The sequence below is a fragment of the Oryctolagus cuniculus genome, chromosome 5, assembly GCF_051225735.1.
Source record: "Oryctolagus cuniculus isolate XC-2025 breed Fujian yellow rabbit chromosome 5, ASM5122573v1, whole genome shotgun sequence".
In the NCBI taxonomy this organism is placed as follows: Eukaryota; Metazoa; Chordata; class Mammalia; order Lagomorpha; family Leporidae; genus Oryctolagus; species Oryctolagus cuniculus.
Window position 1 is genome coordinate 64,032,872 of NC_142871.1, and position 26,472 is coordinate 64,059,343.

The following is a 26,472-nucleotide window of genomic DNA, read 5'->3' on the forward strand; positions in this document are numbered from 1 at the left end:
TGGGAGGTCTGGCGCTGGTGCCCCACAGGAGCAGGCGCCGTTCCCCAGGGAGCCGGAGCGCGAGGAGCCTTGTGCAGGCGGGGCCTTTGCAAGTGGGCAGAGTGGTTCGAGGGCGAGGGTTTCTGTCTCTCAGTTGCTCCTGAGTTTGACCGGGGCTGCTCTGTGTGCGAGCACGGGACGCAGATTCGTGGCCGGTATGTTTGATCAGCGTGTCCGCCTAACACTCCGGGCAACACCTTCTGTCTTGCAGGCGCTCCTAGCGGGCATGCGGAACCGCGAGAACAGCTCGCCCTGCCAGGGCAACGGGGAGCAGACCGGCAGGGGCAGGAACCTGGGCTCAGCGTGGCCAGGTGAGGAGGAGCCCAGCGGCGACATGGCCACCGCGTCCTACAAGAAGCCTCTGTACGGCATCTCGCACAAGATCATGGAGAAGAAGAACCCCCCGCCCGGGGACCTGCTCAGCACCTACGAGCTCCTGGAGAAGGCAAACCCCGGCAGCAGCCCCTCCCCGCTGCGGCTCCTCAGCGAGCCCCAGAAGCGGGACTGCGGCAGCGCCGGGGCGGCCAGCGACGGCGACCCCAACATCTACTTCCTCATCCAGAAGATGTTCTACATGCTCAACACGCTCACCTCCAACATGTCCCAGCTGCACAGCAAGGTGGACCTGCTCTCGCTGGAGGTGAGCCGCATCAAGAAGCAGGTGAGCCCCACGGAGCTCGTGGCCAAGTTCCAGCCGCCCCCCGAGTACCAGCTCACGGCCGCCGAGCTCAAGCAGATCGTGGACCAGAGCCTGTCCGGCGGCGACCTGGCCTGCCGCCTGCTGGTGCAGCTCTTCCCGGAACTCTTCAGCGACGTGGACTTCTCCCGCGGCTGCAGCGCCTGCGGCTTTGCCGCCAAGCGCAAGCTGGAGTCGCTGCACCTGCAGCTCATCCGCAACTACGTGGAGGTCTACTACCCCTCGGTGAAGGACACGGCCGTGTGGCAGGCCGAGTGCTTGCCGCAGCTCAACGACTTCTTCAGCCGCTTCTGGGCTCAGCGGGAGATGGAGGACAGCCAGCCGGGCGGCCAGGTGGCCGGCTTCTTTGAGGCCGAGCAGGTGGAGGCCGGCCACTTCCTGGACAGCAAAGACCAGGAGGAGGCGCTGTCTCTGGACCGGAGCAGCACCATTGCCTCGGACCACGTGGTGGACACGCAGGACCTCACCGAGTTCCTGGACGAAGCCTCGTCGCCCGGCGAGTTCGCCGTCTTCCTGCTGCACCGGCTCTTCCCGGAGCTCTTTGACCACCGCAAGCTGGGGGAGCAGTACAGCTGCTACGGCGACGGCGGCAAGCAGGAGCTGGACCCGCAGAGGCTGCAGATCATCCGCAACTACACGGAGATCTACTTCCCGGACATGCAGGAGGAGGAGGCCTGGCTGCAGCAGTGCGCCCAGCGCCTCAACGACGAGCTCGAGGGCCTGGGGCTGGACGGGGGCAGCGACGGCGACGCCCCGCGGGACGACTGCTACGACTCCTCCAGCCTGCCCGACGACATCTCCGTGGTCAAGGTGGAGGACAGCTTCGAGGGCGAGCGGCCCGGGCGGCGCTCCAAGAAGATCTGGCTGGTGCCCATCGACTTCGACAAGCTGGAGATCCCGCAGCCCGACTTCGAGCTGCCGGGCGCCGACTGCCTGCTGAGCAAGGAGCAGCTGCGCAGCATCTACGAGAGCAGCCTGTCCATCGGCAACTTCGCCTCCCGCCTGCTGGTGCACCTGTTCCCCGAGCTCTTCACCCACGAGAACCTGCGCAAGCAGTACAACTGCAGCGGCTCCCTGGGCAAGAAGCAGCTGGACCCGTCCCGCATCAAGCTGATCCGCCACTACGTGCAGCTGCTGTACCCCCGGGCCAAAAACGACCGCGTCTGGACCCTGGAGTTCGTGGGCAAACTGGACGAGCGCTGCCGGCGCCGGGACACAGAGCAGAGGCGCTCCTACCAGCAGCAGCGCAAGGTGCACGTGCCGGGCCCCGAGTGCAGGGACCTGGCGAGCTACGCGGTCAATCCCGAGCGGTTCCGCGAGGAGTTCGAGGGGCCCCCGCTGCCCCCCGAGAGGAGCAGCAAGGACTTCTGCAAGATCCCCCTGGACGAGCTGGTGGTGCCCTCCCCCGACTTCCCCGTGCCTTCTCCCTACCTGCTGTCGGACAAGGAGGTGCGCGAGATCGTGCAGCAGAGCCTGTCGGTCGGCAACTTCGCCGCCCGCCTCCTCGTGCGGCTCTTCCCCGAACTCTTCACCGCCGAGAACCTCCGGCTGCAGTACAACCACTCCGGGGCTTGCAACAAGAAGCAGCTGGACCCCACGCGGCTGCGGCTCATTCGCCACTACGTGGAGGCCGTCTATCCCGTGGAGAAGATGGAGGAGGTGTGGCACTATGAATGTATCCCCAGCATCGACGAGCGCTGTCGCCGGCCCAACAGGAAAAAGTGCGACATCCTCAAGAAAGCCAAGAAAGTGGAGAAGTGACATGTCCGTGCAGGCCGGCCCCCCCCCCCCGCCCCAGACGTGGGCTGGCCACGGGCTGAGCGCCGAGCCGGCAAGTGCGCGGCGGGGGCGGGGGAGGGGGCGGGGGCGTCTCGGGATGCGGCTTCCTGCCTTTGCACGCGTGAACCCCGGCCCCGCCGCGGGAAGGCAGCCTGGAATTGGGTCTCTCTCGGACTCTGTGCTGTGTCTCCCTAGTGGTGCAGCCAGGATGGGGGTGGGGGTGGGGGCAGAGGGGCCAGAGGAACAGGGTCCCGCCGGCCCCCCGCCGTTCAGAGAGCGCATCAGCAGCTCTCTTGTTCCTCCTCCCACATTTTGCATCCTCCATTTTTATCCCCACCTCCTCTCCCCCTTTTCTTAATTAAAAAGAAATCCTTTTTTAAAAAAAAAATTATTGGGCTCTCTGGGGGCCAATTTATTTAGGATAAAAAATCTTTTTAAATATTTGAGATGAAGTACTGTAAACTGACTTCAGTTACTGGGATTTTTTTTTTTTTTAAAGATGGTTTTAGATTTATGAAATGTTGAGAAGTGCCATGTTCACGCAGGATGGCTCGGCAATAGCTCCAGGGGGCTCGGGCGACCTTGTCCATGTGGTCTTGGAAGGGTCTGGCCACCCCTGCGGCCTGGGCCGTCCCTCAGGGCTGTGTGGGTTAGAATGTTAGGCGCACTCTCTGTAGACGAGAACACTGGATGATGATGGTGATGATGATGATGATGACGACGACGATGCTGACATGAATGTAGATAGACGTGGAGACACGCGCTCAAGACGTCTTCGCTTGAGCTGTGCGCTCCCACGACCCCCATCCTGTTCCCTCTCCGTATGTGGATGCTGGTTGGAGGGCCAGACGCATTTCCTTGGAAAATAATGTGTGTGCACATCTGGCTTCCTGTTTGACTTAAGGGTTGGGCCCCTTGGGGCCGACCGGGAACTGTTTACTCTCCGTGTGTGTGCTTGGTGGACGAAATCCGGGTCTGGGAGCCGATGCCGACCTCCCCGGGCTCCAGTGTCAGCGCCTCCAGGCAGCAGCACATCCTTGTTCCTCAGGGCGGGCCCTGGGCTGGGGCCCACTGGGGGTACCTGGCACTGGAAGGCTGTAGGTCATCTCAGAGGGCCCCCCGGAACTGTCCAGGCCCTGCTGCCCCCACCCCTGGCCCATCTCCTGGCTTCAGGTGCCCAGCAGGGAGAGGAAGCGGCGCAAGCGGAACCGAAGGGATGCGGTGTCCCAGAGACCCGGAGCGCGAATGGAACCGCACAGGGTAGTCCTGCAAAGCCCTTGCGGCGGGTTGCAGATTTCATAACTTCATGGCTTGATATATTTTACTACCTTAAAAAGTAGAAATACTAGAACTAGCCTGTGAGTTTTCTTCATACGCCTGAGAAGGACTGCGTCCCAGTGGCTGTGTGACGCAATTCTGCCCACCCCAGTGGGCATTTTTCTCCTGTGACCCGGGATTTTGAGCAATGGACGGTCGCTGTAAATGTCACTGCAGGTTATTGCTGTTAAAGCTGCAAGCCTAAGTTATTGCAACCACCCCCCCACACACACACACACACTACTTCCTACTGGAAAACTTACGTGAGATGAAGGGGACCTACACAGATAAGGAGTCCACCTTTTTTTCTTGTGCCTGGGAAGAAGGGACTGGAGCAGCCCAGAGAACTCCCCTCCCACCCCTGCCCCCTTATTTGGGTCCCTGTCTCTGCCTTAGCCTCCCCAACACATGCACGCACACACATGTACACGCCCTACCCAAAGACAGCTGTGGCGCTCTCCCGCCAGCCCCGCGCTCGCCAGCACGTCTCCCACAGGATTCCAAGCCATGTGAAAGCTGCCCTGCTGTGTCTCTGGGGCGGCCCCTGCCCTGCAGCTTCAGAAGCACAATCATTGATGAGTCGTTTTTTACAAACGCCTCTACCCACGTTAGTTAGGGAGAGCGACGGTTTCTAGGAACTCGGTATGTCTCTGACCTAGAGCATGGTGAATTTGGGGAAGCTGTTCTGGCAATTTCTTTGTGCAGGGCTTCTGCTCCCTAAATCCTATAGCTCGGTGCAGTGAAGACAGGTGGGCCGCCCTGGCCCTGGGGTGGCAGGGAGCGCCTGCAGGCCCTGCTTCTCTACCCGGGCAGCGGCTGTGGGTGGGGCTTTGTTTGTTGTTTTGGTTTTCATGAAGCAATAGAAAGTACACTATTTTTTTCAAAATCTAGTGTGCTCCATAAATCTGTTGGCAACCCCCAGCCCGGCCCTATCGAACTTCTTTGTGCTTTTTACTTGCTTTTTGAATTTTTCTTTGTTTTCGCCTTGTGTCTGGAAGACTGAAGAAGTAGCACAGGCAGGCGCTGACGCGAGGTCCCGTCGTCAGTCACAGTAGCTGGTAGCGCTCATGCTTTTTCTGTTAGTGAGTTTTGCAGAACGTATGGAGCTAGTTGTGAATGTACCGAGTGTCCGAATCCTGCTGCAGCTCACCATGGCTGTGTCTGCCTGACAGGGAGGGAAGTCGGGTCTGGTGTCCAGCACCCACTCCTGTCCCCCTGCCCTGAGGGTGTTGGCCCCAAAGCTTCCTTTCCAATCTGGGGGGAGGGGCGCCACATCTCCAGCAATCATCAAGCAGCCATTGGGATCTACGCCAAGGGGGCGTGCACTGGCTGTGGGGCAAGAGCCGCCGGCCCCACTGCCCCACAGCACAGCTTACTTGGGTCCCATGGAGGTGGCCTCTGTGTCCTCCCTTCCAAACCCCAAGTGTTTGCTTCTTGCCCATCCCAGAGGGGATCTCGGGACTCCTGTGTGGAGGCCATGGAGCCCTCACCCTGCCCGGCTGTGTAGACACTGCGGTGGAGGTGGGGACCAAGGCTGTTACTGCTACTTGGAAAATACCTGCCTCTTGTAGATCCAGCCTTAATCTTCTGACATCCTAGTACTAGCAGATCCTGCACAAAGTGGATATCAGAGTTACTACTGTGAGGAGACAAAATAATGAGAATAGTTTTACCAAAGATAATGAAGTATCACATTAATGTCTGCATTTTACCATTGAGTCGAGTGCATCCTTAGAAAACTGAATGTAACAAAAACCCAGGACATTTTTGGAAATTGTTATGCTTCTAGCAACTTTGTGTGAATTTTTATACAAGCACTGTTTTATGAGTTATATAAAATGTTATAAAAATGGAAAACATCTGGTCTCACAACATCTTTATTGCCAGGGCGCTGGTCTCAGCACGTGTCTGTCTGTCTTTGTGCTCCCCTCACCTCCTTCCCCGGGGAGACCCCGGGGGTCTCAGCGTCTGGGGCCTGCAGGCTGTGCGAGGCAGCGCCCAGCTCTCAGGATTTCGGTGTGGCCACAGCTGAGCAACTGCAAAGTCCAAGTCGCCTGATGAGCGCCAGCCCCCACCCGCGCCCTGTTTCTCCATGCCGCTTCCTGGCCGCGCGGCGGGAAGGCCGGCTGAGCGTTTCTTCCCTTGCCTGGCCAGGTGCCCGGGCTGCCCTGCAGAGGTCACTTGGGCAGCTGTCTGCTTTCACGCTGGAGCAATGCGGTGGAGCCCCTCAAGGCCGACGCGTGATTAGCCGATCCGCGGATGTATGTTTTCTCTCACCTGCTCTTTTGTCTGGCTAGTTATAGATCATTAACCTTAAATATTGCCTAGTAACAATAATGTCTCAAGCTGTCAGAAGACCTTTATTTTGGCTTAGGGATCACAAGATAGAATTTGTGCCTCCTAGTTTGAACACTTTGCCTGTAGTGAGTGAGGGTTTACTTCGTTCTGATTGATCGATTGATTGATTTTGAAAGTCACATAGCTTCCATCCTCTGGTTTATTCCCAACATGACTGAAATGGCCAGGACTGGGCCAGGCCAAAGCCAGGAGCCAGGAGCTTCTTCCAGGTCTTCCACAGTGTTTGGCCTATCTTCCACTGCTTTCCCCAGGCCATTAGCCAGGAGCTGGATCAGAAGTGGAGCAACCAGGACATGAACCAGTGCCCATATGGGATGCCGGGGTTAAGACAGCAGCATTACCCACTACACCACAATGCTTGCCTCTATTTTTGGTTTATTGTTTGTTTTGCTTTCAATTTTATTTATTTATCTGAGATAGCTTCCATCTGCGGGTTTATTTCCCAAATGCCCACAGTACCTAGGACCAGACTGGGCAGAACCCAGAAGCCCAGAAACTCAATCCAAGTCTCCCATGTGGGTGGCAGGAGCCTGATTACCTGAGCCATCACCTGCTGCTTCCCAGGGTGCACATGAGCAGGAAGCTGGAATAGGAAAAGGAACTAGGACTTCAGCCGGGCTCATCCAACATGGGATGTGTCCCCAGTGGCATCTTAATGGCTGCACAAAACAGCAGCCAGCCCCAACCCACTCCCTGTGTGTTCTTTCTAAGTAGTCTGTGCTCCAGGGGGAACCACGTCCTTGACAGAGCTTGACAGCATGAGGTGCCCCCGCCCCTCCTCCCAGGAGCTTCCACTGCTGTGTGGCAGCGTGAATTCCAGAGTGTCCGTGGGCCCCGCGGTTGCCCAAGAGGGTTCTGTGGCTGGGAACAGCTCCCGTTCTCAAGCACCTGTATGTAATGGGTCAGGGAAGTGCTTGGAACTGGACAGAAACTATTTAACCCACATAGACGCCCATCTGACAGATGAAGAAATGGATATTTCCAGAGGTTAAGTAACTCGGCCAAGGGCATATAGCTGGCAGAGCCGGAGGCTTCCACGGCTGCCAGGTTGGCTCCAAAGCCTGTGCACTTGATTCTGATGCCACTACTTGGGTAGCTGTGAGCACAGTAAGTTTCTCCATCCCGCCGAGTGCTCCCTGCGACTTAACCTGGGTTTTGTTGGACTGTTCCGAGTTTCTGGGCTTCTGGATCTGCCCTAGGAAGAAAGTGTTTGACCCAGGAAGACTTTCAATGCCACAGAAAATAGAAAAAAGGAATTCACCTAGAATAATCTCTGCTTCTAAAGCAGGTTCATTCATTCAGCAAATAGATTCGGAGGGCCAGCTCTCTGCGGGCACAGCTTTGCAATTCTAAGTCCCAGCCTCACGAGTGACTGGTTCAGAGCCCCTCTGAGCTCAGAGAGAAGCTTGACACCGACATCTCTTGCCTGAAGCTGATGTTCAAGATTGTAGGTGGATGTAATCACACTGGGGCCTTCAGCAGGCTGGGCGCTGGCCTGAGGCACAGCCCCAGGACAAGTTTCCGGACTCTCCGGTTTCTCCAGCCTGAGACAGCACACCAAGGGGCCTGTGAGTGGTGACTGCAGAATGCAGGAGCCCTGGTCTTGTCTGACTTGAGGGCCAGACATCAGCCCTCCTGGGGTTTTGACGAGCTGCAAGCTTAGCCCAGGGACAGGTCCATACAGCCTGTGGGAGGCCCTTTGGGATGGCAGCCTTCTCTACTGATTGTGTTGGATGAGTCCAAAAGGTGCCCCACTGTGGCTTTAACCTCATCTTTGCTTTGTTTCCCTTGCAAGCCGAAGGAAAGGTGTCTGAATTCTCTGAAGAAGCAGGCGAGGCTCAGGAATGAGGATCACCTATCCTGACCGCTACACAGAAAATGCCCACAGACCCGAGCTGTTCACCAACGAGTATGAGCAAAAAGGCCTTTAAAACAAACAAGGGCCAGCCAGCCTGCCCTTGAGAGAAATAGTGAAGTGCTGCTCTTGCGAAGCGGCATCCAGTTTCAGGGCCCTGTGGGAAATTCCAAGCAATCGATGGGTGACAGCTGTGGGTGAAAGGCAGGGCGGGCTTGCAGCGTGTAAGAAAGGAGCGTTCGGGTGAACAGTCTCCTATCTGCACTACACCCGAGGAAGCTGGCTGATGCCAGGGGCCGAGTGGGGCGCTTCCGTGTGGCTCGGCAGGGAAGGCAGCAAGCATCCGGTTTCTGTGGTGGGAGGAGTCTGGCTTAAGCACCCCTGGGGGAGCAGGCTAAATGTGGCAGATGCACTTTGGAGTTTATTATGCATCAGTGAGAAGCTGCGGGTTAGATACCTGCGGTGCCATGGATGGAGCCTCAAGACCATTCTCAGTGAAAGAAGTTAGATAGTGAATGAAATATCTAGCAATCATTTGTCAAACTGAAAACATACTTACACAAAACATGTTTCACGAGACTGCATACGCACACAAAGACACCCACCGAACACACTAAAATGACTTACCAAGTGGGAGAAGATATGCTGAAACAGAACAGCAAGTGGGAAAATGCAACTTGTAGGGTGGACACTGGGGCAGTTCCCTAACGGAAAAACACACGGGTGTGGGTCCTTGGTCCACCCAATGGGTGCTGGTAAATATTTAACAACTGCTCCCAGGGCAAAGGAGAGATCCTGATTGGTAGAGTCTGCCGGTTTCCAAGTAAAGATATGTGACACACGGCAAGCAAAGCTGGACAACGCACCCTCTGCTGTCCCGAGTCTGCGCATGCAAATGCATCATTTCCTTCTCCACGCCCTGGCGAGCTCTGATGCTGTGGACTGGTAAGTCTCCAAAAGTAATTTTTTGAAACCAAAATATAAGGCAGAACTTCAGTGGAGTGTCATGTCACTTGCCTAACACCCACTGCACACCCTTTAAATTGTTATTTATTTGAAAGGCAAACAGAAATCTCCCAACTGCTGGGTCCCTCTTCAGATGCCGCAACAGCTGGGGCTGGGCCAAGCCAAAGCCAGGAGCCAGCAACTCAAGGAAGGTCTCCACGTGGCGCACCCTTTAAGGTTAGGAACATATAGCATGCTCCTAACTGACATCTTTCTTCTGTCTCCTTGAAAAACAGTAATGATTCTTATGACTCTATCCCCCCCTAATTTGTATCTACTTTATTTATTTGAGAAAGAGAGAGATCCTCCAACTATGGGTTCACTCTCCAGTGCCCACAAAAGCCAGAGATGGGAAATGCCAAAGCCAGGAGCCAAGAACTCAGCCCAGGTCTCCAGTATGAGTGGCAGGGACCTGATGGTTCCTGAACTATTATTGCTCAAATAAACCATGACTTTAGAATAATCCCCAAATGCCTATTTCTACCCTGCAAATGCGAAAAGGATAATCCAACTCTTGCCTACCTAGATATGTAAATTTCCAGGAATGCAAGCAAATTCTACTTGGCAAGAAAACAGAATATGATTTTTTTTAGAAGAGACATGTGTCTTTTGAACAGATTACCATTATTAATAAAAAGGCCAGCTAGGCCTCTTCCAAAACAGTCATAATTTTAAATTACTCTCAGCCTTTAAAATTGCAAAACCAGAAGCATTTTCAGACTTTCCTGGGTAGGCAAGAACACTACGCTAAAACCAACAAGCGGAAAACCCGTTTCCTCCTCATCCTGCTAGAGCAGGGTCTCTCCGGCTCTGCATCACTGACATTTTGAGTCAGACAGTTGGTGGTGAGGGCTGTCTGGACGTCACAGGATGCTGGGCATCAGCCCTGGTCTCCACCCACTGGGTGCCCAGGGCACCTCCTCAGCCATGACAACCCAAACCTGCTTCAGACGCTGCCACACGTCCCCGGGGGCAAAACCGGCCCCAGCTGAGAACCACTGCTTTAGAGTGTGTCCAGATGTTATCTGCCACCCTTTCCTACGTCGGTCACATTTTCACCACGAATGCCTTGGCAGGAGTGCATTTTAAAGGGCCGTCATTGGGGTCATGAAATGAGTGAGTCGCAAGAGTTGCACAATGTTTATGAATTGCTTTTATGTGTTTCTGCTACTGCTTCTTACATGCGTTCCGAATCCCTGCACTGTAGGCAGCTGTGAGAGATCTGTGTTTGCCGCCTGCCATGACCAAACCAACATTCTCTGTCATCAGATGTCTCTGAGCGGGTTGCACCCCGGCAAGCAGTTGAGTCAGCGTCCTGAGTGCCCATGGAGCTTCACAAGGCCTTCCGTGCGCTTTCCGGCTGCTGCCAGCTCAGCTTGCCTCGTAACAACACGTCACCGTTCCTTCTCCTCTGAGAGCCAACAAGGCAGGTGATCAGTATCCTGACCCCCATTTGGCCGGCGAGGAAACTGAGGTTCGGAGGGGTTAACCTATGAGCAGAGCAACCCATCTGACTAGTGGCAGGACCCCTGCCGCGCCGTCAGCTGAGCATCAGGTGAGCGCCCCTCACCCCGCAAGTCTCTAATCACGGGGGTGGGGGGAGGGAGAAGAAAATGAGACGTGTGAACACACAAGCGCCTGCGTTGTAACTAAGTCATGTAGCCACTGAACACGCCATTTTCACTGGTGACTCAGTAAAGCCACACTAACGAGTGGTGAAATAGAAAAGCTCCCTGTACCTGGCACAGTCTGTACCATTTCCTCCTGACAGTTTAAGCTTTTCAAATATAAATCTGAACCATGAGCTGGTGAGACTTCCAGACAGCTCCCTGCTCTGGTCAGGTGCCTTCCAGTCCCGGGGATGGGTGGCAGGTGAGAGCCCGCCCACAGTCTGCCAGGGAACCCCCCCTTCCCAGGGCCAGGCCACGGCTCCTGGGATTCCACAGGCCGAGCTGCTTGCGTAGATGCCCCTGTCTCAGATGATGGAAATGTGTGCATGTGTTCCCCCAAGTACCCCTCTAGTGGTTCCCAAGTTAGAATGATCTGTTTGATTCTTTATTCTCCTTGAGAAAATACATAATTTGCTGCCTTTACCTGAAAATTAAACCCTCAGCTTATTACCCTAAACCAGGGGTCATCAAATTTGTTTGGTAAAAAGTCAGTATACGTTTTAGGTCTCTGCTGTATACTTTTAAAAACTGCTTGGAAAACGTAAAAACCATCCTTAGCTCAAGAGTCACCCAAAAAACAAGCCTCTGGCTGCCTTGGCGTATCGGCCCCTGCCCTAAGCAAACCACCGCAGATGGGCTGTGCCTTGCCCTTTGGCAGTAGCTGGAGCCCCCCACTCACTCAGACTGAAAGGAAAGAAGGCCCACACGCAGGGGAGGTGGCGAGAGGGCTTGCCCAGTGCTTCCTGCCTGGTGATCCGGGGGGTGCCCTTGACTTTGCTTGGTTTTGCCTTAAGCAGCCTGAACATGGGACAGCTGGCCCCCAGACAGGGAAAACCACCTAAATATAGACACTGAGGGTCTCAAGAGGTGGCCGCCGAGGGGCACACGGGGCCAGCCACTGGACCTCCCCGGGCCCGGTGCAGCCCGCACACGCCGCCGAAGGGCTCTCAGGCTGCTGAGGTCCACAGGACCCCCGAGGGAACCATCTCCGGGCATGCATCCAAGTTCCACCAAAGCCTCAGCGGACGCCGCAGATGGGACGAGAACTTTATTTTAACCAAAATGCCCTTCTCGGCGGCCCCGCCCCCACCGCCTCACTCCCAGGGCCGCCGTTTATTTAGACGGACTCTTCTTTGGCAGCGTTAGCCTCTTCCACCGTCGCAGCACCACTCTGTACTTCTCACTCTCCGTCTTCTCTTCAAATACTTTTTTCAGGAGAATCCGCATCACTGTCTCTGTTTCAGCTTCTTTATCCCCCCCAATGAGAAGATCCAATGTGTCTCCCACTTTCACCTGGAAATGAAAAGAAAATGGAGCCTTTATCACATGCGGGAGAACCCAGGCCAAGGCAGGCATCCTTGCTTGGCGCGTTCACCAGGTGACTGTCACACAGAGGAAGGACTGGGAGAAAAGGCCCGCCTCCTGTGGAACTGTCATTCGCCCCTAGTGCCTTGGCACAAAAGGGCCTCACCGGATGGCACATCAAATGCCAGGGGCTCAGTGTCCCCGCTTAGGAATAGAGAACGGCCGCCTGCAGGCAGTCCCTGTGTGGGGCAGCTCAAACACACCTGCCGGGTGACTGCAGGGAGTACTTAAATGGATGCATTTAGGTTGGTATCATTTGACACAGTGGCAGAGAACACATGCGCAGTAATTGCTACATGCACTGAGAGGACAATTTCCAGCGCCACACTTTTCTCTGATTTTAGCTGGGATGGGGATGGGGTAGTTGGCTGGAAATTAGTCACTGTAAAATATTGGTCAGCAGTAGAGAAATCAAAGAGATCGCCCCAGTGAGCCCACTTAATCAAGAGAGACAAGCTTCAACTTAGAAAGGTAAAGTATCCCAGAATAAAGGGTAGAGACGCTCGAGCTGACTGGCTGTGAAGGGCCGAGGTCGGGTGGGTGCTTGTCCTCCCGGTTACCATGCCTGCATCCTGTGTCGGTTTGATGTTCAGCTCTAGCATCTGACTTCAGCTTCCTGCTAATGCAGACTCTGTGAAACAGCAGTGACGGCTCAAGTAGTTGGGTCCCTGCTACTCAGGTGGGAGACCTGGATTGAGTTTCTGGCTCTTGGCTTCAGCCTAGCTATTGTGGGCACTTAGGGAGTGGCCTACAGGGTGGAAACTCTCTTTGTCTTTCTCTTTCTCTCCAACACATAATTTTTTTTAAATGGCTGAGATCAAATCCATTCTTACCCCAAAGTGAGTTTTAGGTTCAGCTAGAAGTTCAAGACACACCCTGAGGCTGTTATGTCAGCTCCAAGAGGATTTGGGTCTGGGCTGATGCTGTGGCCAGCCCATGACAGATACCTGGGATAGGCAGCTAAGGATCTCAGGAAGTCTGCTCAAATCCTCAAAGAGGGGCTACACAGACCCAGGTGCCACATGCTGCTGCTTCTACTACAACACAAGCCAGGGATGACTGGAGGCCACCTTGGCCCCCCCCCCCCCCCGCACTGCTTCCAATTGTAGCAGCAACCCCGTGCATGGGCCACTGATCCCAAGTGGACACCCAAGTCTGTCCTCTGTCTTCTGTCTTCACCCAGTGAAGGGCTTCTCTTTCAGAATTCTGGTGTCAAATGCTTATTTAGTTTCTTTTCCAATGAACTTCAGACTGTCCAAACATGGTAGCTCACCAAGGCAAGCCTTTAATTATTCCCCACCCACTCAATACCTTCACAGTTAGTCTATAAGACAGGCACACATACATGGTGCCACCACACTGTGCTGGGCAAGCCAGGAAGCCCAGAGTAGCAGGTTGGGAAACTGAGGCAGGGGCCGATCTTCAACCATTAACTTCCTCCCCTCTGGGCTGAACAGAAGGCTCACAGCACAGTCAGGCATCAAGACCACTTCTCCTCTTGGGAGAGGAGGAGAGGGGAGTCCCGTACACCTGCAGATCTGCTGGGTTCAATTACAAAAATGACCACTTCAATCTGTGTGGACATTTTAAAAAGTCATTGTCTTCGCAAAGTCACCACAAGTCCTCGAACCCACCTTTACCTCTTATGGAATAACTTTATTTCATTAAAATTCTCTAATGAATGATATATGCATGTGACACAAAGTTCAGGAAGCAAAGGCACACAACAAGAGAAAGCAACCGTTCTCATATGCCCTTTCGTGTGTGTACTGTGCACGATGCCTTCCCTTTAAAAGAGCAGGCTACTGTGTGGCTGGAGAGCAAGTCCCCTGGGGGCTTCCTCCCAGAGCAGAGACTAGGGAATGGGTGCTGGTCCTTCCCCTCACTCATCCCAGGGAGAGAGGATTCAGGGCAGCTTCAATCCCATACGTGGGCTCCACACGCCCACTGCTCACATGGAGCCACCCAGCACCTGCTGCACTTGGGTTTTGCAGCTCACAGAGCAGCTCTGCTCACCTGCAGGCAGCCAGGGTTAGAGCGGCAGCATCAGACAAGTGCTGACCCTCCAGGGCGGCCGCCAGGCCTGGGCTCCACAGAGCAGGCCAAGGAAGGCCACGCATTCTTTATTCCCCTCCAAGACCCTGGCCGTCAGCAGACACAAAGCCAAACTGGCTGGGATTAGGGGCTGTTCCAAATATCTACATTTCAAATCTCCCTTTAGCTGCAGTTTCTATGGCTACCAGGCCTCCTAGTAACAAGGCAGCCGAGTGCTAATGCTGGCCTCTTCTTTGCTGACCCTCAGGAGAAATCTGGAAGGCAGCCGAGACAACAGAACACCCAAGGCAGAATGAAGCAGCAGCTATTAGGCTGCAGTTAACGATATTGCAAGGCACAGGTAGAAAGACTGGCCTGTGGGGTTTGTAATGAGACCTGGGCCAGGCAGGTGCTCGGGGACTCCAGAACAGGCCTCGCGTCGGGAGTCCTACAGCTGCGGCGTAGAGCGCTGGGCTATGGTCAGGAAAAAGCAATGAAGGGAGAAGGGCCTGTCTGGGGCACCCAGCTGCATGCAGCCCACGGAGCAGTGGCTGACGTGCCAGCGTCTGAACCTGCGGCCCAGCTGCTGTCAGAGGGATCGTGGGGCTGAGCCCGGCTTGGGGCCCTTTCCCTTCCTTCTGTCCTGTGAGAGTGTGGATGACCCCTGGGAGCACGCCCTGAAGGAAGCCTCAGCGCTCCCCCAGATGGACAGCTGACGGCTTCCCCGTCCACTCTGTGTCCCAGGGAAGCAGGGTAAGGTTCAGAGGTGGTGAAACATGAACGAGAGCAAAGGAAAACAGCTTCCAAAGTGTCTAACTGGTCTGGAGCATTCGGTCTCTGGACACTGAGATGATGCTTTCCAACACTCTGTGTCTTCCAAATGTTTTAAGGGTCCCTGTTAATTCTTGGTATCACTTTTCCCCAATTACGGAAGTGAGCCAAACTCAGGGTAAAAGAAAAAAAAATAAAAAAATAAAAAGCATGAGGAAATTTATATAACCCATAAAGCCCCACTCAATGATAGTTCCTTGTAGTAGTAACATTTTAATTCCAGGTATATGCAAACATGTTTATTTTTATAGAAATATGAATTTCTGGACAGTTTTTCACCTTGGGTGAAGATGCTGATTCAAATGCCTGGGTCCCACACTGGAGGACCTGGGTTCAATCTTCACCCGCCTCCAACTTCCTGCAACGGCAGACCCTGGGAGGCATCAATGATGGCTTAAGTAACTGTGTTCCTGCCTCTCACTGGGAGACCTGAATTGAGTTTTCGGCTCCTGGTTTCAGCCTGGCCAGGCCCTAGCTGTTGGGGGGGCATATAGGAAGTGAACCATCAGATGAAAGATCTGTCTTTGTTGCTGTCTTTCAAAAATAGCACTGATACAGACCTGTCAGAAAATACAGACTATCCTTTCTGACAGTTAAAGCAGCACATCTAAGAAGCGCTCAGTGGGTAGTGCTGGACTGAACAGGATTACACATCTGCTCAGGTAACACCAAACAACACTTCTATGTGAACCGAATGTTACTTTGCAATCCAATTATGATGATTCCATAGAGGCTAACATTCATAATCTAGGAGTTTAATTAATGGATTTTTGCTGGTCCTGATAGTAGCTCATCCTAACATTTGAAAGAAAAGGAGGAAAGCTGCCTCACAGCATCATTAGGGCTGCGAAGGAGAAACTGGCCTGTGTGGTTGGGGCTGGTGACTCCTAGCAGCCTGTGTGGGACCCCAGGACCTCAGGAAAGCTAAGGAGCCCGAGGGGAAACCTGGGGCAGCATTAACTGAGCACTAGCAGAGCAGCAGACAAAAACATCTGGATGTCATTACAGGTTTAATATCTCACCGTTCTGCTCTTCTTCCATAATTTTTCCCCATTCAGTCTGAGTTCACCTTTGTAGAATGCATCTTCCACTTTGCTATTAAAAAAAACCAAGTAGACAAAGTGCTTAAAAATATACAATTATACACATTCGCACAAAATACCTGCCATTATTGTTTATTCCAACAGTGATTCCCCACAAACTCTCCAGTTTGGGTGCCAGGAAAGTGAAAGTTGATTGCTTCCATATATACCCAGGACAGGGAGACCAGTGGGCCCTTCTGAGAGATGCTAAGGTGCTGTAAAGATCTGCTAGCACCATCATGCTCTTTACTTGATTTTTTATGTTTTAAGATTTACTCATTTATTAGAAAAGCAGAGTTAGAGACCTTCCATCCGCTAGTTCGCCCCCCAAGTGGCTATGATTTGGGCTGGGCCGGGCCAAAGCCAGGAGCCTGGAATGTCATCTGGGACTCCCATGTGGATGGCAGAGGCCCAAGTACTTACGCCATCTTCTGCTGCTTTCCTAGGCGCCATTAGCAGGGAGCTGGATCTGAAAGTAGAGCAGCCTCGACTTGAACCAGCACTCGTACTCAATGCTGGTGTTGCAGGTGGCGGCTTAACCCACTGCACCACAATGCCAGGCTTTGGCTGGGGTTCAACATACTTATGAAGCTCTGTTCCACACAGGGGCCTGGGGCGTTCCACCTGACTCCCAAGGCAGCAACTTCATGGTGAGGCTGTGGCTCTGGTGAGTCACAGTGACCAGAGTGAGTGGGCATCTCTTTCCCCTCTGATACCTGCTCTGGACTCACAGGAAGACCAGACATCACATATACGGTGAGGTCATTAAGAAATTCTCTGCCAGTCTGCACTGAACTGGAGAACTTCCAACCCAGTAGCTGCTGATGTCCAGGAATTTAAATCACTGGGGCAGCCAGACCAGCTGAGGGCTCAGACAAAAATCAGTGTCCTTCCCTTTTGATGACTGATGCCTGTGATTAATAAATTCATAAAAAATGGCAGCAGCTACTACTCTAAGAGAGGAGAGGTTCCTCTATGGGTCTGTCATATCTTAGAGAACATTCAACACATCCTGATCATGATGCCAAGAGGGGGCCTGTGGGCTCAGTCATCTTTGAGTCTCCTTTACTTCACGGATTAAAAGTTAAACTATCCCATTAAATTAGGTCATACAGGTACAAGTTACACAAGGAAATCTTTCTGAACGTATTCATACCAGAACTCTTACCCTGTATGCAACATGCACACAATCAATGGCTGCTAAAGAAATCAATGACAATGAGGGTCCCTATTCTCATATAGTTATTCTAATAGGGTGAGAATGAGAATATCAAGGAAACCTTGAAAGTTACACTTAACCATCTCTTTATTATATATGAACACACAGAGCTTTCTCTTCATAACAGCTATCATATTGCATATACACTATGTGCCGGGTACAAATGCTTTAGCCGGATATTCATTTACTCCCAGTGACTACCTTCTAAACAGATTCTATTACCCTCATTTTACAGATGTAGAAACTGAGATGCAGAACATTTGAGTAACTTGCCCAACATCAGAGAGAGAATAATTGAGCCTCTGGTGGTCTGGTTCCAGAGCCTGCATTCTTAATCAATACTTTACATTCACCCTGTTGATTCTGAGAGGTACTGTCTCTCATTGCAGCATTTGTGAAATCCAGGTGCATTTTATGCTTGCTGTTATTAAATCGATGGAACATCTCACAGCCAGCTGTGCCTTAGAATCAAGAAAATACGGCACGTGGGATCTGCAGGCACGCGACTTCTTTGGAAATCAGTTTATTCATCTAAGATGACGGACAGGTGACCTATAAGGCCCTTTTGGAGTAGGTTTGATGCAGCAGTTAAGACTCCAGCACTCCATACTGAAGGGCCTGGGGTTGAGCCCTGGCTTGGCTTCCAATTCTAGCTTCCTGCTAACACACACCATAGGAGGCAGCAGGTGATGGCTCAAGTACGTGGGTCCCTGCCACCCATGGGGGAGATCCAGACTGACTTGTGGGTTCCTGGCTTCAGCCAGGCTCAGCTCTGGCTGGTTGTGAGCATCTGGGGAATGAATAAACAGACAGAAGATTTCTGCCTTTCAAATAAATACTAAATCAAAATTATTGTTAAAGGTCTTTGCATTCGTTGTGGTTTCCCTTCATTATAATATGGCCTGACTTGTAATTATGCATTAAAACAAGATATTTTACAGTAAAATATCATACTCACTTTCTGCCAATATCGAGGCCTGTCTTCAGGATAACATCGTACCGGAAAGACTGCACAACTTTCTCCAGATCTTTGTAGTCCCTGACCACACTGGGGTCATCCTGAAGCTCTTCTCCTGGCTCACTCATCTCATTATGATCACTCTCTTCATCAGAGTCCACGTCTTGCACTTTTTCCATAGTCTTTTTAGTGGATTTTTTAGAGCTTAGGTTACTTTTGAGTCTTATGGAAAATGGAAAAATATATTCTGGAGACACTGAAAGTCCTGGGATTCTCAGCGAGAAAACACTATGGAAAAGTGTCTTATGATTTGATGTGTTTAACTTGGTACTAGAAAAATACAAGTATTGATTCCAGGAAGCACAGAGTTTAAATGAAGGTGTCCCTCGGAGCATGCCCCAGAGTCCAACCCAGGCATCCGGCTTTCTTAAAACACCAGCAAGTAATCTCACACTGGTCATAGCCATGGTGCACAGACCTGGAAGAGACAATAACTCAGTTTTATTTCACAAGTGCAGTGACACGGTGTTCCTACAAAATAAATCGTACACAGTATGAGCACTTTATGTCAGTACTGTACTTATGCCCTCCCACAAGACTCTAGATCTATCGGCCTGCACGCACTGAAGACCATGCATCATACCATACTGAGTCTCCTTGCTACAATAAACGTGTTGAGCTCACGGGGTTGTGGCTGGGGGTGGGGAGCGGGTGGTGGTTGATGACATGCTAGAATGTGTGAAAGCGTTCTTTCTACTCTTCTCCCTCACCAAAAGCAGCTTTGGGTACTACTGGTTGTTATGGAAAAATATTATCAATAGTTTTCAATGATTTGTTTCAGAAAGAAAAGAAAATCCAGGGAGAAAGAATGCTTATTGACATAAGTTAGATATATACAATATTAACTTTGCCAAGGAAGAACACCGGAATACCACTTCATTAAACCCAGAGCGAATCTGTAAAGTTTATTTCAACCTCCATCCCAGCAAGTCAGGGATGGCAATGAGTAAATCAAACAGGTTTGCATTTCACCTCCTTTTGCATCTCTTTCCCAAACAAAGCCAACCACTGTTTTGTGATGGTGGGACACCTCCAGAAGCGCATCGAGATGGTTTTAGAGAAGGGTTTCCACATGGTCAACAACCTTGTACTCCAGGTCTGCATTGGCTTTCTTTTGTGCCAAGGTTACGTTTCCTCATTTCCTTCCCTCCTTCCTTTGCAATCCATGTATAGCTACATCATAGTTCACATTTTTCATGAACTTTTTTGTTGTTGTTTAAATATTTATTTATCTATATATCTAATAAGGCAAAGTGACACAGAGAGAAACAGAAAGGAGGAAGAAAGAGATTTTTCAATCTATTAGTTCACTCCCTTAATGGCCACAACAGCCAGATCTGGGCTAGGCTGAAGCCAGCAGCCAGGAACTCAGGAGTCTCCCACAGGGATGGCAGGGACCTGAGCACATGAATCATTTTCTGCCATTTTCCCAGGCACATTAGTAGAAAGCTGGACTGGAAGCAGAGTAACCACACTCGAACCCACACTCTGACACAAGATGCCGGCATCACAAGTGGAGGTTTAACCCATTGCACCACAAACTGCCCCAACACTGATTTCTCTGAAAATGATTCTCATGATTTTTCTCTCCTTCTTTCCATTAATCACAAAGCTGACAACAGTAATTATCCATATGACTCACTGGAAAACACAGAGCTATTGACTTCCAATTTATATTCAACATTTTGGGGCCTTATATTCCCAGCATGAATGAACAGACAACACAAGTCTTGGGACTCAGGACTTTAATCTTCAATGAGAAATAAAGCAGGTCTTTTTTTTTTTTTTTTTTTTTTTTAATTGAAGAAGCAGAGAAGCAGAGATAGAGAGAAGGGAGTGGGAAGGGAGGAAGAGAGGGAGGGCAAGCGAGTGCCTCTGTTCACTGGTTCACTCTTCAAATGCCCACAATGGCAGGGCCTGAGTCGAGCCAAAGCCAGCAGCCAGGAACTCAATCTAGGTCTCCCATGTGGGTGGTAGGTACCCAGCCACTGCTGCTTCCCAGAGTCCAGCTCCCTGCTAATGCACCTGGGAAAGCAGCAGAGGGTGGTCCAAGTGCTTGGGCCCCTGCACCCATGTCAGAGACCCAGATGGAGTTCCAGGCTCCTGGCTTCAGCCTGGCCCAGCCCTGGCCATCATGGCCATCTAGGGAGTAAATGAGCAGATGGAAGATCTCTCTTTCTTCTTCTGTCTTCTGTCTTTCCCTCTCTTTCTGTAATTCTACCTTTCAAATAAATAAATCTTTAAAAGAAAAAAAAAAAAACCTTCTTGAATGAAAGGCAACCTTCATTTACCAGAACACCAGAAAGAATGGGAAGTTTCAGGGGTGGTGGAGTGACAGGACTTGCCACCAACTTGGAGGAAATCTTAAGAGGAGGCACAGAGAAGGAAGTGCTGGTAGGTAGGGGTTGAATCTTGTCTCTGCACCAGTCCCTCTGTGTCCATATTCCTCATTCGGAAAGCCTAGCTTTGAACCAACTGCACTTGCTTCCTTGAAGAGCGCCTGCATCTGATCTTGCCCCCTGCACATACTCCAGATAGCTCTATTTACCCACCCTTTTCTCACAGAGGGCGACAATTTAAAATCATACTCACGTGTAAAAATACCTAGCACACCACAGACACCAAACTGTCAAGTGTCATCCTTGTTTGTGTTACCTGTTCACTCCCTGACTTTGCAATCTGCTTCACTTTCTAGCAAACGCTGGCAAATTCTGAGCGTTTAGATGCAATGTATGAGACACAAAACTGAGAAAAGCCAATCACGTAATTTTTGCTGGAGATGATGCTCAGTTGGAGATACCAGCAGCAGACATGCAGGGCCACCAAGGAGGGGTCTGAGAACTGAGGTTCTGCCCCAGAACCTTGAACTGGTCAGGGTAGCCCTGAGTTGGGAGTGGGGAGTGCCAGAGGAGGGGTTAACCAGGGCCCCAGCTCCTCTTCAATCAGAGTGGTGCCACTGAATATTGGGCTCCTTGTCTTTCATTTGAGAAAAATAAGAGTAAAAAGAGAGGGCAGGCATTGGGTGGTAAAGACACTGCTTGGGATGCCTGTATTCTCTACCAGAGTGTCTGGGTTTGAGGCACAGCTGACCTCTCCATTTCAGCTCCCTGCTGATGTGAATCCTGGGAAGCAGCAGGTGGTAGCTCAGGTAATTGGGTCTCTACCACCCACATGGGAGACCCAGATTAAAATCCCAGCTCCTGGCTTCACCTTGACCCAACACAGCAGTTGTGGAGAGTGAACAGGTAGATAGGAGATTGATGCCTCTTTCTCCTCTTCAAAAAAAAAAGATGCTGCTACTATTGACAAAGTTTCTGTCCTTTTGGCACGACCTCCTCCTCCCCTTTTTCTAGACTCTACCCAAGCCTCCTCCTCCTCCTCTTCCACCAACCCTTGCACTATCCAAGCTATTCCAGACTCTGGTCATCCCAATACCATGTGTCTTGTCACTTTCTAGTAAGTTCACTGGACTGTTCTGATCTCCCAAATGCTAGGGGTAGGGGCGGGGTAGGCATTGTGCCTTATTCTTCACTCGCAGCCCCCATCTGCTCGGCACACACTAAACTCAATGAATAGGGGGCAAGTGTTTGCCCCAGTGGCTAGGCCGCCACTTGGGATGCTCACACCTCAGTTTGAATCATGACTGCACTCCCCATCCCAGTGTTTCCTGTTAATGACCATTCTGGAAGGTAGCAAGTGACGGCTCACGTAGCTGGGTTCCTGCCACCCACATGGGCGATCTGGCCTGAATTTCTAGCTCCTGGCTTCAGCCTGGCCCAGCCCTCACTCTTTTGGGCATTTGGGGAGTGAACCAGCAGATGGGAGATCTCAGTCTGTCTCTCCATCTTTCAGACAAATTAAATAAAAAAAATTTTTTTGGAAGTTGCAGATTCAACTATTTAGAAATGAAAAAAGCATCTTGCCCACTCACTACATTTACGGCCACTCACTTACTCATACGTGGCCAGACCTCCATGTAAAACAGCCAGTTCTTATCCTCCAAGGAAGCGCCATTTAAGTGGAACATGGGCAAGTAAACCAGCCATCAGAGAGCGTGAATAGAAACAGGGCCAGAGGCCGGAGCCTGTACAAGCTGCAGCCCGGAGCAGGGACACCTAGGCGGAGGTCTGATGGCAGGGGCAGCCTGCAACCCATCTGTGGAGAGACAGCATTGTTACATCAGCATGCTGTTAACTCTCACTCAAAAACAAGTAGATGGACACGTCTCTTAACTCCACCACGCCCCAGGTCCTACCTATCTTGGCTCCTCTTTATGCCACAACTCCTCAGAAGTGTGGTCTATGCTCTCCTCAACTCCATGGCTTCCTAAATGCAGCACTTAAAGCTGATCACCCCCTCCTTTGTCACTCTGCGTTTGCCCCCTCACCAGGGACTGCTTCTCCAAGACTCCACCGCAGCCTTTCTCCCTGACATTCTGCTGCTGGTGGCCCTGGGACTGTCGCTGGTCCTCTTCTACTTTCCCAGAACCAACAGGAGTGGCTCACTGTGTGGAAACTGGACCGTTTGCTTTATGCGGAATTTCTGCTTTCTTCTAGAAGGCCGAAGTCTCAGTATGTTTTAGGCAGAGAGTGCCTACGTGATGAGCCTCCAGGAAAAATCCTGGGCAGTGACTCTCTCATAAGCTCTCCTGATAGACAACATCTCACATGTGAGGTCAGTTTGTTCCTGGAGGAAGCAAGTGTGTCCTAGGTGGCTCCACTGGGAGTGGACTCTTCAGCTACGCCAGTCCCTCCAGACTTGGTCTGGTGCAACTTTTCCCTTAGCTTATTTTGCTTCAGACTCTTTACTTGTAACAAATCACAGCCTCCTGATCCTCAGTTGAGTCCTCTTACCGAAATCAATAAACCTGGGGGTCTCCCCAGCACAACATCCAACTGCCTGTGTGACATCTCCACGTGGGTGCTCGACAGGCAGCTCCCGTTTAACCTGTCCACAAATAAACTCCTGCCACATGCCCAGCTCCAAATCCGCTCCACCTACGGCCTTCGCTGACTTAGTGAGTGGCAGCTCCATCCTTCCGGCTGCTGAGTACAAAAGCTTCCAGTCATCCTTGGGTCTTCTCTGTCCCCACACTGAGGCGCACCACAGGAATTCCCATCAGCTCTATCTTCAACACAGGTATAGTAGTGGTATCTCACCACTTCCACTGCTACCACAGAGTCATGCTACTATCACCCACCACCAGCGGTGCCACAGAGGCTCCACTGGACTGTTCTCCACAGAGCAACAAGATCCTTCTTTTCCTTCTTGTTTTCTTAAGAGACAGGCATCTTCCATCTACTGGTTCTCTCTCCAAATGCCCACAATGGTTGGGGGTGGGCCAGCCCAAAGCTGGGAGCCTGGAACTCACTCTGGGTTTCCTACCAGGGTGGCAGGGACCCAGTCACTTTACCCATCATCTGCTGCCTCCCAGGCTCTGCGTTAGCAGGATGCTGGGCCTGGAACCCAGGGACTCTGATATGGCATGCAGGTATCCAGTCACTTAATTGCTGTGCCAAATGTCTATTCTGTGAGTGATCCTTGCTAAGATTCATTTTATTTATTTGGAAGATAAGAGTGACAGCAGAAAGAGAGAAAGAGAGAGAGAGAGACAGAGAGAGAGAGAGACAGAGAGAGAGAGAGAATCATTCATCTGCTGGTACTCACCGGATGGTTGCAACAGCCAGGGCTTGGCCAGGCTGAAACCAGGAGTCTGGAACTCAGCCAGGATCTCCCATGTGGGTGGTAGGGACCCAAGCACCCGGGCCATTTTCTTCTGCTTTCCTAGACACATTAACAGGGAGCTGGACTGGAAGTGGAGCAGCCAAGACTTGAAACAGGGCTCTGATATGGGATGCCAGCATCGCAAGCAGTGCCTTAACCCGCTATGCCATAACGCGGGCTCCCCAGGAGTGATTCTTTTAAAAAGTCATACCAAGTCACTGCTTTCCTCGACCCCCTACAAAAGCTCTCACAGAGGTCCCTGAGGTCCCTGCCAGTGAACAGGCTCTAGATGATCTGACCTCATTTCCTGTCTGACCGCAGCTCCAGCCATGCTGGCCCTCCTCAGGCCCATACCATACACAACAGGCACATTTTGGACTATGAACTGCTTTCATCTGTTTTCTGTCACTTTAATGGAGTAACAAAGACCTGGCAATTTAAAAAAAAAAAAAAAAAACAAAAAAAAAACAGAGGTTTATTTAGCTTATGGTTCTGGAGGCTGGCAAGTCCAAGATAAGGCACCAGCCTCTGGTGAGGGCTTTGCTGCTTTGTAACGTGGCAGAGGAGATGACGATGAAGCAGGGCAAGCGTGCCAGAGGGCTTGCTTTATCATAAAACCACTGCCTTGGTAACCCACTGATCTGTGGGTGAAGGAGTTCACCCATGAGCACAGAACCCTCGTGACCCAATCGCCTTTCAGAGTCCACCTTTCAATGCTACTGCATGGGGGGGGGGGGGGCACGTTTTCCTAGCACATGACATAGCAGATGCAAGGCCACCACAAAACACACCAAAAACCTGAGTTAAGGAAAGGGTTATTGTCGGGTGGGGGAAGCCCGACAGGCCGGGGAGAGAGGGCGAGAGGGAGGAATCAGCAGAGAGAGCACCGTGCTGGAAGCAGGTCCTGTTAAACCTTTGCCAGAGGCAGGGAGGTAGAAGCATCTAATCCCATTGGGGGGGGGGGGGGGAGGGGCTGACACCTGTGGTTGGGCCACCTGGTCACCAGGCTTCCAGCAATGCCACAGAGGGGATAGAGCCTAGGATGGTGTCCCGGGCATAGAGTGCAGCACAGACAAGACTACACTGATTTTCCTAACAGCAGGGATCTGTGTTCCAGCTGTGCCTAGAACACTCTTGCCCTGGATATCTTCAATGCTAACTCCTCGCCTGTAAGTCTTAAATGTCATCTCAGTAACCCTACCCACTCCAGCTCTATTCCATTCTGTCTCCCCAATCCCTAAACGTACCCCAGTTTTCCAGCACTCACCACTTGTTATCGGATTTCATGATTTAATATTGCTTGCCTGTTTCCCCCTCTAGACCATGAACTGCACAAGAGTAGCAATCTTCACCCCAGTTTTTTTTTTTCCTCCCCCACTGCTGCATCCCAAGGGTCCAGAGTAGCGTCTGGCATATGTTAAGTGCTTGAACACGTGTGCAAGGAAAGCAGACTGGCGGGACTGGCGCAACAAAATGAACCGAGAGAACACACAAAGGTGGGGCTGGATCTCCAAGGGCCATTGTACACAAGTCTGGACCTGACCCAGACGGCGTGGGAGCCAAAGGAAGATCTTAGGTAGGGGCCATGACCCGACAGGAGTGCGTCTGAAAATAAAACTTAATCTCTTCGGCGGCGATGTGAACGGAGCAGGGGGATGATGAGGGCAGCCAGGCTGGAAGAGGTTCTGGGGGAGACCTTCGGCAGCGGTGTGAGCTAACCCAAGACTGAGCCGGGCACGGCCTGGCATACGGGGGGCGGCGCCGGCCTTGACCTGCAAGGGGCTGGGACTCCACCTTTGGAGAACCTAGCCTCAAGGCTGGCGTGCACCGTCGCTAAAACCCTCTCTCCTCGTGGACACCTCACTCGCCGACTGCTCCGACCAGCTCGGCTTCCCGGCGCTCCCTCCCCAGCCTCCGGGCTGCGCCCCTTTCCGAGCCCCCAAGGTCACAGGAAACCGGACACCTCCGTCCCCGGACTCCTGCTCTGCGTTTGGAGCCTCTGCCGGCCCGATCCCCTCGGCCTCTGCGCTCGCGGGGCGCCCCGAGGCCGACACGGCTCCGCGGAGACCCGGACAGGAGCGTAGGCGACACCGGGGGCTGCGGAGCCGCTCGGCTCTGCCCGCGCGCGCGTGCGGCCAAGTGAGCGAGGGGGCGCGGGCCGGGGGCGCGGCGCGCCGGTAGGGGCGCACTTACCTGCGCGTCAGGGCCGCTAGTCCCTCCCCGCGGCCGTCTCACGCCCGCCGGCCGCCTCCGAGCATGGCCCGCCTCTTCCGCCGGAGCCGGCGCGGCGAGAGCAGGTGGGCGGGGGACGCGGGCACGCACGGCGGCGGCACAGCGACCCCTGCTGGAGGCCGTGCCTCGGAGGACTGGGCGGGTAAGGGCGCGGGGAGAGCAGCCCCGGACTCGGCCGGCGCGTGCGTGCTTCCAAATTGGTCCCTGCGAGCTGTTTTAAGGCACTGGTTCTTTCTCCGGAGTCAAA

General features: G+C 52.4%; 2 protein-coding genes across 2 annotated transcripts in view; one reads left to right on the forward strand and one right to left on the reverse strand.

Annotated features, from left to right (window-relative positions):
- BEND3 (BEN domain containing 3) overlaps positions 1 to 5,689 on the forward strand; it is a 42,680-nt gene extending 36,991 nt beyond the window's left edge. The window contains exon 4 of the mRNA XM_051855418.3: positions 251 to 5,689. Coding sequence (XP_051711378.3) covers positions 251 to 2,497 — 2,247 coding nt within the window. The 3' untranslated portion in view covers positions 2,498 to 5,689. The remainder of the gene's footprint in view (positions 1 to 250) is intronic.
- A 6,064-nt stretch (positions 5,690 to 11,753) lies between these two features.
- On the reverse strand, positions 11,754 to 26,335 carry MTRES1 (mitochondrial transcription rescue factor 1). Its single transcript, XM_008263334.5, has 4 exons — positions 26,187 to 26,335; positions 18,210 to 18,687; positions 15,973 to 16,045; positions 11,754 to 12,013 (listed from the first exon to the last, which is right to left on the reverse strand). The coding sequence occupies exons 2-4, from the start codon at positions 18,674 to 18,676 to the stop codon at positions 11,834 to 11,836; spliced, it is 720 nt and encodes a 239-aa protein (XP_008261556.1). The 5' UTR covers positions 18,677 to 18,687; positions 26,187 to 26,335; the 3' UTR covers positions 11,754 to 11,833.
- Positions 26,336 to 26,472: the final 137 nt, after the last annotated feature.

Excerpts from the sequence above, each read along its gene's own strand:
- MTRES1 (XM_008263334.5), bottom strand. The coding sequence starts at position 18,676 with ATGGCTATGACCAGTGTGAGATTACTTGCTGGTGTTTTAAGAAAGCCG. Across the intron at positions 16,046-18,209 it reads GGCCTCGATATTGGCAGAAA|CAAAGTGGAAGATGCATTCT; the intron begins GTGAGTATGATA and ends TTTTTTTAATAG. Across the intron at positions 12,014-15,972 it reads TATGGAAGAAGAGCAGAACG|GTGAAAGTGGGAGACACATT; the intron begins GTGAGATATTAA and ends TTTCATTTCCAG.